This window comes from Magnolia sinica, chromosome 2 (assembly GCF_029962835.1).
Source record: "Magnolia sinica isolate HGM2019 chromosome 2, MsV1, whole genome shotgun sequence".
NCBI lineage: Eukaryota > Viridiplantae > Streptophyta > Magnoliopsida > Magnoliales > Magnoliaceae > Magnolia > Magnolia sinica.
The window spans coordinates 133532853-133548022 of NC_080574.1; the positions used below are offsets into that span (position 1 = coordinate 133532853).

General features: G+C 38.9%; 1 protein-coding gene and 1 long non-coding RNA gene across 8 annotated transcripts in view; one reads left to right on the forward strand and one right to left on the reverse strand.

Annotated features, from left to right (window-relative positions):
* Positions 1-5887: 5887 nt before the first annotated feature.
* The window catches only part of LOC131237722 (L-aspartate oxidase, chloroplastic), a 27502-nt gene continuing 18219 nt past the window's right edge, over positions 5888-15170 (forward strand). Inside the window, exons 1-7 of one of the 7 annotated variants that reach the window (XM_058235666.1) lie at positions 5888-6035; positions 9080-9176; positions 9327-9470; positions 11151-11496; positions 12471-12713; positions 14311-14367; positions 14857-14937. In XM_058235666.1, the coding sequence (XP_058091649.1) occupies positions 9337-9470; positions 11151-11496; positions 12471-12713; positions 14311-14367; positions 14857-14937 (861 nt within the window). In that variant the 5' untranslated portion in view covers positions 5888-6035; positions 9080-9176; positions 9327-9336. Of the gene's footprint in view, positions 6036-7679; positions 7836-9079; positions 9177-9326; positions 9471-11150; positions 11497-12470; positions 12714-14310; positions 14368-14856; positions 14938-15170 lie in introns of those variants that run through there. The other 6 variants (XM_058235663.1, XM_058235668.1, XM_058235667.1 and 3 more) reach the window with 6 other exon arrangements.
* Positions 9205-9522, reverse strand: LOC131237724 (uncharacterized). The gene is made up of 2 exons (XR_009167382.1): positions 9297-9522; positions 9205-9261 (listed from the first exon to the last, which is right to left on the reverse strand). It is a non-coding gene; the product is annotated as an uncharacterized LOC131237724 (long non-coding RNA).

Here is a 15170-nt window from a genome sequence, read left to right on the forward strand (position 1 = left end):
GTGAGCAATATCAAATTCAATAACCGAGTTATCAAATTGGTTTGATCCAAGTCCGATCCTAGTTGAGTCAAACTTGGGCAAGCTCGAATTCAGTTTGAAATTTTTTCGAGCTAAAAAATTAGCTCGACTTAGCTCAAACTCAGTTTCGAACTAAGTCGAATCAAGCTTTTTCAAGTTGAGTCAAGCGAGCTAACCAAGCCAACTTGTTTTGTGTACAACCCTAATCACCACTACTTCCTAAGATATGGTCCACCTAAGGTTTTGATCGACTTTAATATTGGGATCATGCATTAAAATGAGCTGGAAAAAATGGGTGGACGGTGCATATGTAAAATACACACATCAAGGTGGACCCCACCATCAGGCTTGCACTGTGCTGGGCGAGGCAAGGACCACACCTAATCCGCTACCATCACATGCATGCTGAGACATTCATGTTTTAAAGCCACGACAAAAATAACAACTTCCTATCCTCGGACTGACGGTGCACGTGCTGGCGTTGGAAAACGGCACGATAGGCAGGATTTGGTGGGATATAGAGCCATGCATGGTGGGACCCAATCCTTGTCGTTTTCTTCCATCCCCTTAGCATTGGACATTTTCGCCCTCAAAATTAGTTTTAATGTGGATGTATTTCTTTTAAAATTTATTTAAATATAGATGTAATTTATAATTTAGAAAAGGGCATATTCAGAATAAAAAATTGCATGTGTTTATCAATTTATCAACAAGATTTTACCAGCATCATCTAATGACAAGCTATAGTCGTCCATCTTTTGATATTTCTAGCTCTATCCATCTCTCTACTAATATTTAGATTTTTTTATTTTTCTCATATAGCTTAATGAATTTCTCTTGCTATCTCTTCCAGACCGGGATGTAGGTGTGACCCTAGCTATAGGGCCCATTTTGATGCATGCATTATATATCTATGTCATCCATATATTTTGTGGGCTTATTTTAAGCCGTCGTCCCTAAAATGAAGGAGATTGAGTGGACTACCAAGAAAAACTTCGTAAGGTCCACTGTAGTGGTCGTTAAATGCCTCACCATGAAAAACTTCCTAAGGACCATTGTAGTGGTCGTAAAATGTCCCACCATGAAAATCTTCGTAAGGTCTATTGAAGTGTTTTTTTGACCATCCAGCCGGTTGATAAAATAAAAGGACTTGGATGAAAGGTAATTAATAACACATATTAGCTTAATACAAAACTTTTGTAACCTACAAAAGATTTTTAATGGTCAATAATCCCTATTTTTTGTTATGTGGTCCACTAGAAATTAGTACATACTTCATTTTTGGAAGCACACTCTAAAATAAGTTGGAAAAATAAATGGACAGCTTGTAAATAAAATGCATGCATTGACGTGGGTCGTTGTACTGACGTTGCTGGTTTTAGGTCATTGACAAGTCATGCCAGTCATCATCAGATTGGGAAGCAAGCCATAAGTACAATGAAAATAATTATTACCTATTTACTCTTATTTACAATTAAAATTGAAAAATAAAATATCCTTTATTCACCTTAGTAGAAACTAATAAAAGAGGAAGTTGGTTGTGTCTACCCCGTTGGACTTTTAAGCATTTGGCTAGATTTGTGTGGGGGCCGCCATAATGTGCTTGTTTATCCACATCATCCATCCTCTTTTCAAATTATGCTAAGGTATGGGCTAAAAAATGAGATAAATCCAATGTTCTAGTGGACCATACAAGAAATAATTCCTGCATTGATACTTTGTTCATTTAATGTAATCCAAGCTTACTATTTGGTGTGGACTACTAGTGCATTGGATCTGCCTCATTTTTAAGCCCATACATTAACATGATCTTACAAAATAAGTGAACAACGTAAGTAAACTAATACATCATGTTAAGTCCCAAATAGGGTGGGACACAATCTACTTCCCATAAAAGAAGTCTTCTAAATCTTTTTAAAAATTGGACTCTAATGTGCTATTGTTGTTTTTGAAACCAATATAATTAGTTGATCTCTTTGTGTGCTATATGGTGAGTAAAATATCTGATAATACTTTAGTAGGTGTTACCCTTACCATGGAACCAACATTGATAATTTTTCATGTTTCCATATCATCAGTCCATTTTTTCAAGTTAGGACCACACCACGGGGAATAATAGTTGCAATTGAACACCCATTATTAAAAACTTTATAGAGTCTAGTGGTGATTGAACACTTGTTATTAAAAACTTTATATAACCTATTATAATGTTTATTTGACATCCAACACGCTGATAAGATCAATGAAATATAAATGGAGGGAAAACACTAATATCGAATTGATCCAAAACCTCCGTGGCCACCAAAAAGTTTTTAATGGTCATACCACTTTTTCTAATGGTGTGGTCCACCTAAATTTTGAAATAACCTCTTAAAATAAGATGAGGAAATAGATTGGGCCCCACAAGGTAAGGGTAATGCCCACGTAGGTATTACCCGGGCCAAGTGTAGAGCGTACAAAAGCTTTCTTTTAAACGTGTGAAACAAAATAAAAATAATTCCAATGTCTTTATGTGGTTGGCCAACAGTGCAAGCGAGGAGGGCGGGCTATGCATTCATTGCTCCCAAACAGCACCAACAGTACCGAGAGCGGATTAGGTGAGACCCCGGGTTACAGTGGGGCCATTTCGTTCATCCATTTTTATAGATCATTTTATTGATTGATCCCAAAAATGAGAGGGACATAAATCTCAGGTGGACCACACCACATGAAAACAATAGTGATTGGATATCAACCATTAAAATCCTCCTATGATCCACTATACTGTTTATTTGACATCCAATCTGTTTACAGGTCCAGATAAAGAGAAAAACAAATATCAGCTTGATACACAACTTTTATGGCCCCCAAAATGTTTTTAATGGTTGACCTTTATTCAACACTTCATCCAACCCATTAGCCTCTTTTTTCCATACCATTGATTGTACTTTTCTCTTGACCGTCTATTCGCAGGCCAACAATCAAAAGATAAAAAACCTATAATATAGGAGATTTTCCCGTACCCACTTTCCATGAAGGTCCAATCATATCAACGGCCTGCATTTCCATATTTGTATTGAATGTTACTCTAGCATGCAAGAGTGGCATAACCAAGACGTTGTGGCCTTACCATGGGACCCACCTTGATGCATGTATCATGTATCCATGCCATCCATCTGTTTTTTCAGATCATTTTAGGGCATTACCCCGAAAATGACTCAGATCCAATTATCAAGTGGACCATACCATAAGAAATAGTGGTGATTGACCATCCTACCATTAAAAACTTCTTAGGGCATACATTAGTATTTACATAGTGTTTATTTACCATCCAATCTGTTGATAAGGTTGCATACGCCTTGATGAAGGGCAAAAACATTTTTTTTTTTTTTTTTTGTGTTGATAATATTATAAAATGATATGGAAAAATGGATGGACGGCATGTATATATAATACATACATCAAGGTGGGCACAGGGTAACCCCACGATAAGGACACATGGTACCACCAGCTGAACGGCTACGATGTGACACACAAAAGGCTAGATCAGCACCTGCACTTGCGTGTATGCATGAATCACATCCTGACAGACGTGCACAATGGGCAAACCATTAAAGTATAACAAACGCGGGAGCGGTTTATGTGTGCCCGGCCTAACGCGAGACAGTGCAACCCTTGCTGTAGGGCTCACCTTGATGTATTTATTTTATATTCATGCCGTTCATCCGTTTTTAAATATCATTTAAGGACATTGTGCAAAAATAAACAGATCCAAATCTAAGATGGACCATACCGTACAATAAAAGTTTTTTGCCATTAAAAGTTTATGTGGGCCACAAAAGTTCTGGATCAAGATGATATTTATTTATTTTACCCTCATCAAGGTTTTTTTGACCTTATCAACAGGTATGATGGTAAAAAAACATTAATATGGGTCCTATGATTTTTTTTTAAAATGATGGACGGTTCAACCACCACTCTTTCCTATATTATGGTCCACGTAAGATTTGGATATGTATTTTTTGGGATCATGCCCTAACATGATCTGGAAAATCTACGGACAGCGTGGATTTAGAATAGACCCATCAAAGTGGGCCCCACGGTGAGGGCCGCACCGTCTTGGGTGAGGCCAGGGCCGTACCTAATCCGCCGCGAACAAGCACGGGCGTAGAGACGGACGATCCTGTTAGGGGCTTTGTAGGCCCAACGTGATATATAATATTTTATCCACACCGTCCATCCATTTTTAAAAATCGTTTTAGATGACGAAACCAAAAATGAGTAAGATAGAATGGTTAAGTGGACCACACCACAAGAATATTTTATCCACACCGTCCATCCATTTTTAAAAATCATTTTAGATGACGAAACCAAAAATGAGATAGAAAGAATGTTTAAGTGGACCACACCACAAGAAACACTCTAGATTTATTTTGCTACCGCTGAAAATATCTTGAAAGCCACATAAGTTTTGTAACAAGCTAATATTTATGATTTCCCTTCATCCAAGCCTACGTGACCTTGTCAACAGCTTGGATGGAAAATAAATTTCACAGTGGACCCTAAGAAGGTTTCAACGGTGTGTGATTGTCACTCCTGCTTTGGTGTGGTCCACTGGAGCCTTTGATCTGCATCTTTTTAAATTCATGTCCTAAAATAATTTTTAAAAATGGATGGATATTATTTTAAAAATGGATGGACGGATTGGATAAATCTCATATATCACGGTGGGCCCCACAGATCCCCCAGACAGGGCCGTCGGTCTCTTGCTAGGTACCGGTGGGGGTATTACCCAATCCACGCCGACCACGCCCAACGAACTGACACCACAACAGAACGTACAGATCATATATACGGGCGCAGATTGGTTACTGATAAGGTCAGTAGCCAAATCTCTACTGAAGTGACGTCACCAAGCTCTGTGGACCCCACCATGATGCATGTGTTGTATCCATACCGTCCAACAATTTTTAGAGATCGTTTTATCGCATTACAAAGAGGATGAGATAGATCTAAAGTTCAAGCGGACCCCACCATAGAAAATAGTGGGGACAGTGACATCCACCGTTCAAAACTTCTTAGGGGCCACAGTAGTTTCCAATCAAGATGATATATATATTTTTTCACTTCATCTATCTCTATGTTAACTTATGAATAGGTTGGATCTCAAAAATACATCACGGTGGGCCTTATAAATGTTTCAACGGTGGGTGTGACTGCTCCATGGTTTTCTGTGGTGGGTCCACTTGAAACTTAGATCTATCTTATTATCTTTGTAATGCCATAAAACGATCTCTAAAAATGGTTGGACGGCATGGATACAACACATGCATTATGGTGGGGTCTACAGAGCTTGGTGACGTCACTTCAGTAGCGATTTGGATGCTACTCCCCCTGGCACCCGCCAATGGCTGATGGTCGGTGCTATGTGGGCCGTAGAATGATGTTTTTGTTTCATCTATGCCATCCATCTGTTTTTAAAGATCATTTTACAGTATTAATACAAAAATGAGATATATAAAAATCTCAAGTGGACCACATTACAGGAAACAGTGTTGAATGAGGGTTGACCATTAAAAATATTTTGGGGCTATAAAAGTTTTGGATCAATCTGATATATTTTTTTTTCTCTTCATCTGGGCCTTTATGACCTAATCAACAGATTGGATGTCAACTAAACATTATATTGGGCCTTAGGAGGATTTTAATGGTTGATATCCAATCACTATTGTTTTCATATGGTGTGGTCCAAATGAGATTATATCCCTCTAATTTTTTGTATTAAGGAATAAAATGATATTTAAAAATGGATGAACGGAATGGATGAAACACATACATCATGGTGGGGCCCACGGAGCACCGACCACCGGCCACGGAGCTGGTGTCAGGGGGGGTAGCCAATCCGTTTCCCATATATACCAGATTGCACGACCTTCGAACACGAAAAGAGCGTTTTTTTAGCGGTTCGAGCGAAAGCCGCCAAGGAAAGAGTAAATTGGAAAAAGCACGAAGAAAGTCAGCTGTGGCGACTTGGAAATGTAGGAATTTCTCAACTCCATCGATCCAAAAAATGCTCTCCCAAACACCCACTTGCATGGAAATCAAACCCGTCTTCTCTGTTTTTTCTTCTCCCAGAATCTCCCCTTCTGTTTCATTTCCTCGTTCTTTTCTTTATTGGCAGATTAGATGTTTGTTCTTGTTATTTTCGAGCACAATGGGAAGATTCAGACATTGGTTTTGCTGTTTCTTGATGAGTAGCATTGGAATCAGAGGAAATACATGCATAGACATATGAGAGAGTTTTTTTCCTCTGTTTTTTTTTAAAATTTTTTAAAATTTTTTTTTTTTTTTAAAAGTGATACGAAATGTTGGTTTTTATTGTTTTTCAAATTAATGGTACACACCAGTTGTTTGTTTGAGTGTTTCATAGAGTTTTGGAAGTTGGTTTTTGTCCTGACGTCGAGATTCGATGGTTTGATCATTGAAATCGAAAGATATATACTGGTTCTTGGTGTAAATATTAATGCAACGGCAATGACCAGTTGCTTGATTGGATGTTTCATGAGGTTTTGCAGGTGGGTCTTTGTCTAACATCTGGAATTGATTGTTTGTGCATTGAAATCCAAAGATTTATGCAGGTTTCTTAGTGTTAATCTTGGGTTTTAATTGTGTAGTATCGTGGTTTTTATTTATTAATGCAATGATAACGTCTAGTTGTTTGATTGAATTTTTCATGGAGTTTCAAAAGTGTTTTTGTTCTGTCGTTGGGAGTTGATGGTTTGAATATTTAATGGAGTTTTGGAATCAGCATTTTGCTATAATTCTGGGAACCAATGGTTTGTCCATTGAAAGCAAAAGATTGGTATTGCTTCTCGGTGTAAATCTTGGGTTTTAGTTCATGCTGAATCAAATGTAGTTGTATCCGGTTCTGTTGTTTGATCTCAGGCGTATTTGGCTTTTTGAAGGGGGTTTGTTATCATTCTTGGATGTGATAGTTCGTTCATAGAAAGTGAAAGATCTATACTGGTTTTTAGTGTAAATCTTGGGTTTTTGTTTATTGAGTCGTGGGTTTTGTTTGTCCAAAAAAGATATGGACTAGTTGTCTGATGGAGCGTATCATTAGTTTCTGAAGTGGGTTTCGGTTATAATGTTGGGACTTCATGGTTTGGTTATTGAATTGAAAGATTTACACTAGTTCTCGTATTAGTTGACGTGTTTAAGTGGTGAGGGGGGTTGAATCATGGGGTGCTTTTTACTGGGTGATGCTGTTTATTCGTTGTAAGTTGGGGTCTTTTATTTTTTATTTTTCATGTTAATGATTATTGTGTGTTGGGTGGATTTTCAGTATGGCTTTTGTTTATTTCTGATTTTGTACTCCATATGCTACCATATGAAAGCACCCACAGACTCCCAAATGGAGTTGCTTGATCAAAAGTTCCATAGAGTTTTGAAAAGTGGGGGTTTGTTCAAAAACCGGGATTTGATGGTTTTGAGCATTGCAATAGAAAGATTTATACTGGTTTGTTATGTAATTTGCGTTTCGGAAGTGAGGGAAGGCGGTTTTTTATAGTAAATTTCTCTGGGTGGTGGTTGCAATTTTTCATTTTTTAAACAAATTTATAGATGTACTCAGAGGCTTTCTCTCTCTATGTTTTCATTAAGATTCATTGTAAAGTTGTATTTTGATGTTGATATTGTTATATTTATAAAGGATTTTGGTGTAATTGATGCTTGGTAGGGCTGTCAACTGGTTGGGTTGGGGTTAGGTTCTAGTGTAACCTGTACCTGGACCCAACTAATGGAATATGAGGTACCGGATCTGAATCTGATCGAGTCAGGTATCCCATTGGTCCTTTCTTGTTTAGTTTTGGGCATTAATGAGGATTAGGATGGCTTTGTATCTGGAATTGGGTATGGCCTGTCGTGTAGGTTCAGATCTGGATCCTGTTAGTTGCTAGAAACATGCCTTTTGTATGGCTTTTAAATAAAAATATAATCTAAAAAACTGATCAAATGCAGGCAACGGTACCACAACTTGTGGTAACATGCCATCTTTTCTGCCAACATGCCACAGTGAAGATCACCCCCCTTGAGAATCAGGCTGATCCGATTACTAGGCGGGCCACACTTGTATTTTGAGTCAAACACCGGTTGTCCGTTGATTCCAACACTGTAGCCCACCTAATGAGCAGAATGACCTGAATTTTGTCTCAGTTGAGGTGATCTTCATGGTAGGAACCAGCATTTTCAATGATACTCATGTCCTACACATGGCATGTTGGTGAAAAGATGGTACAATACCACAAGTTGTGGTACCTTGCCTGCATGTGATATGCTCTCTATAATTAATAAAGGATAAAGCTAAAAATTTATATATTCGGATGCCCGATGGGCAACCAACTTGACCTGATTTCCAACGGGATCCAAGTCCATCGGACTGAGTCCAACCTGATTTCTGACAGGACCCAACTCCGTGGGAGTTAATTGGGTTCTTTATCCAGACATATTCAATCAGGTTTGACACTTTGGGTATCCACAAATCTGGGTGCACACTGACAGCACTATGTTTGGTCATAAGGGACGGTGGCAGGGTGTTGCTTGTTTTATGCATCTCTTATTGATTTATGTTGGCATTCTTTTATCAGATTTTGGTTTCAATTGGCTCTCTCTCTCTCTCTCTCTCTCTCTCTCTCTCTCTCTCTATTGTTTTTATTATTTACAATTAGAGGTTCTACTGTCATACTGCTGGCTACTCTATGGAGGTAGTCCATGGATTCCCATTGGCTTCATTAGTTTTCAGTTCGGGCCATGGGGGTAATCTCCTCATCATTTAGCCAAAGGAAGCCTGTGGATTAGTTTTCGGTTCTTATTTACTTTGGCTATGTGAACTCATTGCTTCCATTTTAAACTCAGTCGTGGGGTTTTCATATTCACTAACTAGAAAATTGGTTGTTTTGAATAGAAAAAGAGTTTAACCTTGTTAGTTGTCCAAATTTACCTCATTGCATGATTAGGGAAACCTTGTTGCCATTTTCTAAATACAAAAATATTGAGTTATTATTATTTTTTTTTTCTTTTTCAGTAGCACTGCGCTGATGCTTGAGCTGAAATACATAACATCTGAGCAAATGGGAGTAGACATCTAGGCGCTCGTATCAAACAGGTTGCACCTAATATCTGTATGTTTTGTGTGTGTGTGTGTGTGTATTTGGGAAAGTAGCTTGACTCCTCAATTGCTTGCACCTACAGCCTTTTGTATCTTTTCTATGGATGTGGTTTTTGAATTTGAAAGTATTTACTCATGAAATTCTGCTCCCTTGTTTTTGCAGTATTACTACAATGGCAACTAGTCTGGTAACAGGGAGTGCTAATTTGTATTTTGGAGTGAAACTAAGTGGGGATGAATGTTACAGACACTCTTCTTGGTTTTCTGGCATAACTTTCAAGAGAAGTATACACAGAGAGATTTCAAGGTGTTCATTGATTTGTAGCATTTTCTTCTTATTAAGATTTCGTCTTGCTTCATTCGTGCTCATTTATTGCAATTACCTAGAAATATGACTCTCAAGATTACTGGTAATATAAATAAAATTTCTTCTCTTGTCCATCAAGTTCATTTGTTTTTTTCTCCAGAACCTAAAACTGTTTAAGGGATGCCATCATGACAGCCGCATCGTAGAAGTTCCGTCCCCCTCACTGTATGGCAGACTTGTACACTTATCAGCACAGTTATTCTGGTGGGCCAACACAATGATGAGATATGGGTAAAAAATAACAATGATTAGATGAAAATAACCATCTGGTTTACTCGATTATGCTTGTTGATTCCAGACCATTGCTATGCTTCAGACTGTTCCTTTACAGGCCATTGATTGGATGGATAACTGACTTTACTCCCTTTGATTTTTGGGATATGGCCCATCCACGTGGTCTACCATAAAATCACCAGTATTGATCACTGTGTGCCTGTGCCACGTGTTACAGAGATGTTGTGATAGGGTGTCATGGAACTCCATGACCTCAAAGTGGCATGATAGCATTCCTCTTACTTTATGAAGTATGCTCGTCTTTCAAGTTTGTTTCTTTTTATTTGATTTCTACATATTAACGTATGTGTGCATTTTCCTAGAACAAATGTAAACATCTCAGGGTCTGTTTGGTGTTGCTTCTAGCAATGGCAGAATTAATTCTCAAGAAACACTTCATTGGAATTATTTCTTGAGAATTGCTTATGTGAAAAAGTGCATGTTTGGTAAACACTCATAAGAAAAACACAATTTCCCACGAAGGTTTCAATGGTGAGTGTTGAATCCCCCTTGTTTCTGATGGCGTGGCCTACTTAAGTCTTGAATCTACCTCATTTCCTATGGTGTGGCCCCTGGATGGACAGAGTGGATGCCGCACAGTCATCACGGTTGGCCCCAAAGTGCTGCAGGCGGGGTTTATAGGATAGTGGTGTTTGGCTGGCTTCTCTAGAGATGAAATTTGTGCTAAGCCCACTTGCGTGTGCAATCCAACTCATGTACACGCCACAAGTTTGGCATCATGGCATGTAGGTCCAAGATCCAATCCATTCATTGGAAAGGAACCACTATATTGATGCCCTAGCTCAAGAGTTAGGTTGATCCACTGGTTAGGTGGGCCACAAGTTGCAAAGCAAATGTATGGCTCTAAAACACTTGGTTGAAGTTTTCTAACCCTTCCACCTGTTTCCAATATTGGGGCCCACCTTCTGACTGACTAGATCAATTTTAAGGAAAACATGATTAGACCATTTGGTGGATGGATTTAATCTCAGACCTATGTGCCATGATGGCACATCCGTGGTGGTGTACAGCTTTACACTTGCTTGCAATTAACAAACCTTCCAACAAGAGTGAGATCTTTGATTTATGAGTGCATTTTGCAAGTTTGCAGAAGCAAAACGATGGTAGGAAATGGGGGGCTAGCCGTTGTGGAAAAAAGCACAAATTTGGATTTTTTCTTTCTAAAATTGATTAATTAAGTGGCTAACCAAACACACTTAAAGCCTAAAAAAGTGATTGTAGATCCAAATCATGAAAGAAAAAAAGCACTTTGCAAATCCAAACAGGCTTGTAGAAGTTAGTACAAATGTTTCAATGACATGTTATGGGCTTGCAATAATTTTTCAGGTCGTCGAAGTTCTTGCGTTTCCATGGATATGACTTTTCTAAAGCCCCTTCTATTGAGAATGGCGCTTCCCTCAGAAATGTTACACTATCATGTTTGACTGATAATGCTACCAAGTACTTTGATTTCATTGTCATTGGAAGTGGAGTTGCTGGCCTTCGTTACGCTCTAGAAGTTTCGAAATATGGGTCTGTTGCAGTAATTACTAAGGCCGAGCCTCATGAGAGCAACACAAACTATGCACAAGGTGGAGTCAGTGCCGTTTTGTGCCCCTTGGATTCTGTAGAGAACCACATGCGGGATACTATCGTTGCCGGGGCTTATTTATGTGATGAGGAGACTGTCAGGGTAAAGCTTCGATTCTGTATCCTTCTGTTTTGTATTAGCTGTGTTTGTTAACAGTATTAATGTTTATTTAGTTGTAGTAATGGTAAATACTGCATTTGAGTTCTTAATCTAGGCTGCATTTGCATGCACTACTGTTTTGAACCATGAACGTTCAGTTCAATCTAGAAGAAGTGTCTGAATCGTAATGACATTTCTTGGTATTTGTATTGAGGCAGTGGCCCTCAAATTGCATTTACGTTCTTTTCAACTCCAACTTGAAATTGATGTAATTGCAATTTAGAAAGTAGCAAGAAGGTGGTAATTACAAATCAATCAGTTAATTATTTCAATTCAGAAGTGCATCCAAACACAGCATTGCTTTGAATATTTGTGTTCTCCTACTTTCTGCCAAATATTAAATTGGACCAATCATCGAATTATTAGTGTCAGGAGTTTGCTAATGCTCCAGTCATGTGAATTTCCAGCCAATCTAGACACTTCCATATATTCAACATATCACACGTATGCAATCTTGGCCAGAATCAATCAGTGGGCCCCTTCGGTATACATCGTCAACAATCAGATCCATCAATTGATCATTATAAGAAAGAAATTGGCAGTAAAAAGATTGGTCAATGGGTCCACATTCAATGCAAACACGTGTGGTCACTCTATGAATTGATGGGCTTGATTCTTGAGCTGGGATACATGTCAGACTCACCTTGTGGACAGCTTGGATCTCGAACGTGTGTGCCACATTGGCAGGCGTGGCCACATGTCGCTGGGCTGGGATCTAGTGGCATGTAGAATTAGCAACCCTCTGAGACTCAGATGTTAAATATTATGTCTCATCAATGTACCATGTACGTGATCTTATGTTATGCAAGATATGGTGTCCCCAGTTGTGTCCCAGATTCTTATTTGATTTGGTTGATTACCAGCTATAGATAGCCGCATTGTTGGACCTTTCCATAAGTTTCATCAGTTTTGTACAGGTGGTGTGCACAGAAGGTCCTGACAGAGTCAAGGAGCTAATAGCCATCGGTGCATCGTTTGATCACGGAGATGATGGAAACCTGCATCTCGCAAGGGAGGGTGGGCATTCTCATCACAGAATTGTCCATGCTGCCGATATGACTGGAAGAGAGATTGAGCGGGCATTATTGAAGGCTGTTGATGGCAATCCTGGCATTTTCATGTTCGAACACCATTTCGCTATAGATTTGCTGACTTCTCAGGTTCCTTCCCCTCATTCTACTTCAATTACTCATGTTTTTTCCTTTTCTATACTTGGCAATGTTCAGTGCAATGCTATTATGAGATTAGGATTTCTTTGAACTGCCGTCCAGACAATATGCATTGCAACATGTATGGTGATTAGGACTGTCACCACAAAGATGGGGTATATCCTAAAATCACAATGATTGGGAAACTCTACTATGTAACTGTTGCAAGTTTTAATGTTGACTGTCATTGATACTCTTAGTTAGCCATCATCTTTTCAGTCCACTAATAAGATAGGTGTAACAGTGCCCGACTTGAGTTTTCGGATATGGACATCCACATGGTGCCCCTGCGAATGAACAGTCCTAATTGCTGTACACAAATGCCATCTGTAAAATGGTTTATGTGTGCATGCATCGTTGTTACATTCCTCCCTAGTGATATGACCATCATCTTTATCTGAACTCTTAATTTAATGAAAATCCTTTTTTGTTGGTCGTTGCGTTTCCATGGTGCATGATTCAAATTAGTAGTACTTTTTGTTGTCTAATATCTTCAATCTGTACACAAAACAGGGGTCTCGATTGACCGATCAGCCTGGTCGATTGATCGAGTGAGCCCCGAATTATATAGATTGGTCTCTGGACAATTTTGGACAGGTTCAGTCGATTGTCCTAGAGGCTTGAGCGATTGACGATATTTGGAAATACTTGTAAAATCTTTGGACACTTTGAGCATGTTCGAGCGATCGAACATGTGGGGCTTGATCGATCGAGGACTACTTGATCAATGTCGATCGATTGATGCTTAGATCGATGGCGCGTGTAGTTTTGCGTAATTGTGCGATTAGTTTCCTATTCTGGGTGTTATGCTATATATATAGGTGTAATTGCGGGATTAGGGTAGAACAATCGGGGTTAAAATGTTTCGAAGGTTTAGAGAGGAGAAAACGAGGGTTTTCTGAATTGTAAGTTCATCCATCTCTTGTACTTTTTTGTTTTCATACTGATTGTTGTCACTTTGTGTTGTAGTTTTTTTTTTTTTTCCTTCTTGCAAGAGTTTTTCCATGTAAAATCTGTGTCCTTTGTTCATGCTTTGTTGCATTTATCTTTCGATTGTTTGATCCAAATTCGGGGTTTGCTTTTGCGTATTCCCAACACTTCTCGTTTCTAACTCTGTAAATATTTTATGGGTTGGAAAGTTTCTTTTTTCTTTTTAAAATTTCTTTATGGTCTGTGGATTTGTACCCCATAGAATTTGACTTCTCACCAAAGCCTAGTAGATGGTTCATTCCCGAGGGAAGGGATAGGGTTGCAAAGGTATTCATCATCATTGTAGACTTATTCCAACTACTTGGGGTCGGCTAACAAATACTTTTCCGCATTGGATCAGATTGTCATGATTCATGATAAAAGTTGTGGCAGAAATTTGATATCGGCTGCCAACCTGGCGCAATCCTCCTTTACCTGGGCTTGGGGCCGGTAGGGAAAGCACAAAACTCCCACTTGCGGAGTTCCATTCATTAAAAAAAAAAGGAGAACCAAAAGGAAAAAAAATATAGAGTTGGAAAGCTACTCACTAAAGCATGTCTTTGCATTGATGGTTTCACAGGATGGTTCAGAAATATACTGCCATGGGGTGGACACTCTAAATACCGAAACACAACAGGTGACGTGATGTTTCTTGTTCCAATAATCTTCTCTTTCATTTGAACTTCCTTTACAGTAATTGTTCAGTTGCATAAAGGAATTATTGGGTCCAGTGGATCATTACATGAATAGTGTGCTTGATGCATCCGATCCATACCAGTGGAGTTCAGTGGTACAGGATGTTGATATGATGGTTTGTTTCTTGGGCGATGCCCCAAAATCTCTCAGATTGGAAGATCCTACCCCTTTGACCCTGGCCTACTAATAGACAGTTTTTTTTTTTTTTTTTTTTAGCAACATTTTGGAAAAAAAGCCAAAGGTTGACAGCCAAGGATTTCTAATCTGGATTTTTTGGGGCCACCTCCATTCAAAGTGGAGCTCATTAGACCAACAGTGTGGATCACCAGATAATGGGCCCCACCTGTATGGGATTGGCAAATCTCCATGTTTATTTATAGATACTATTTTACTTTGAGAAGCATCGTTAACAGTTCTATTTGAATTCCAGGTGGTCCGTTTTATCTCCAAGGTGACTTTACTTGCATCGGGAGGAGCAGGACATATCTACCCCACAACTACGAATCCACCGGTATTGCATACTGCTCTCGTTCTTCCCTTGGGTTCTTTCTTGCTGTGCCTTTGCTTCCATACGTACTCTCCTTCCATGCATTTGAGAGTCTGAGATGAAGTAAAACATCTAGGTCCTGTTTGGGATCAAGGAAATGAAATTTTGGATTTGATAAATCCACTAACATGTCAAATTCATAGATTTGACAAATCCTGAAGTTCACTGTTTGGGAATCATTCAAAGCCATGGATTTG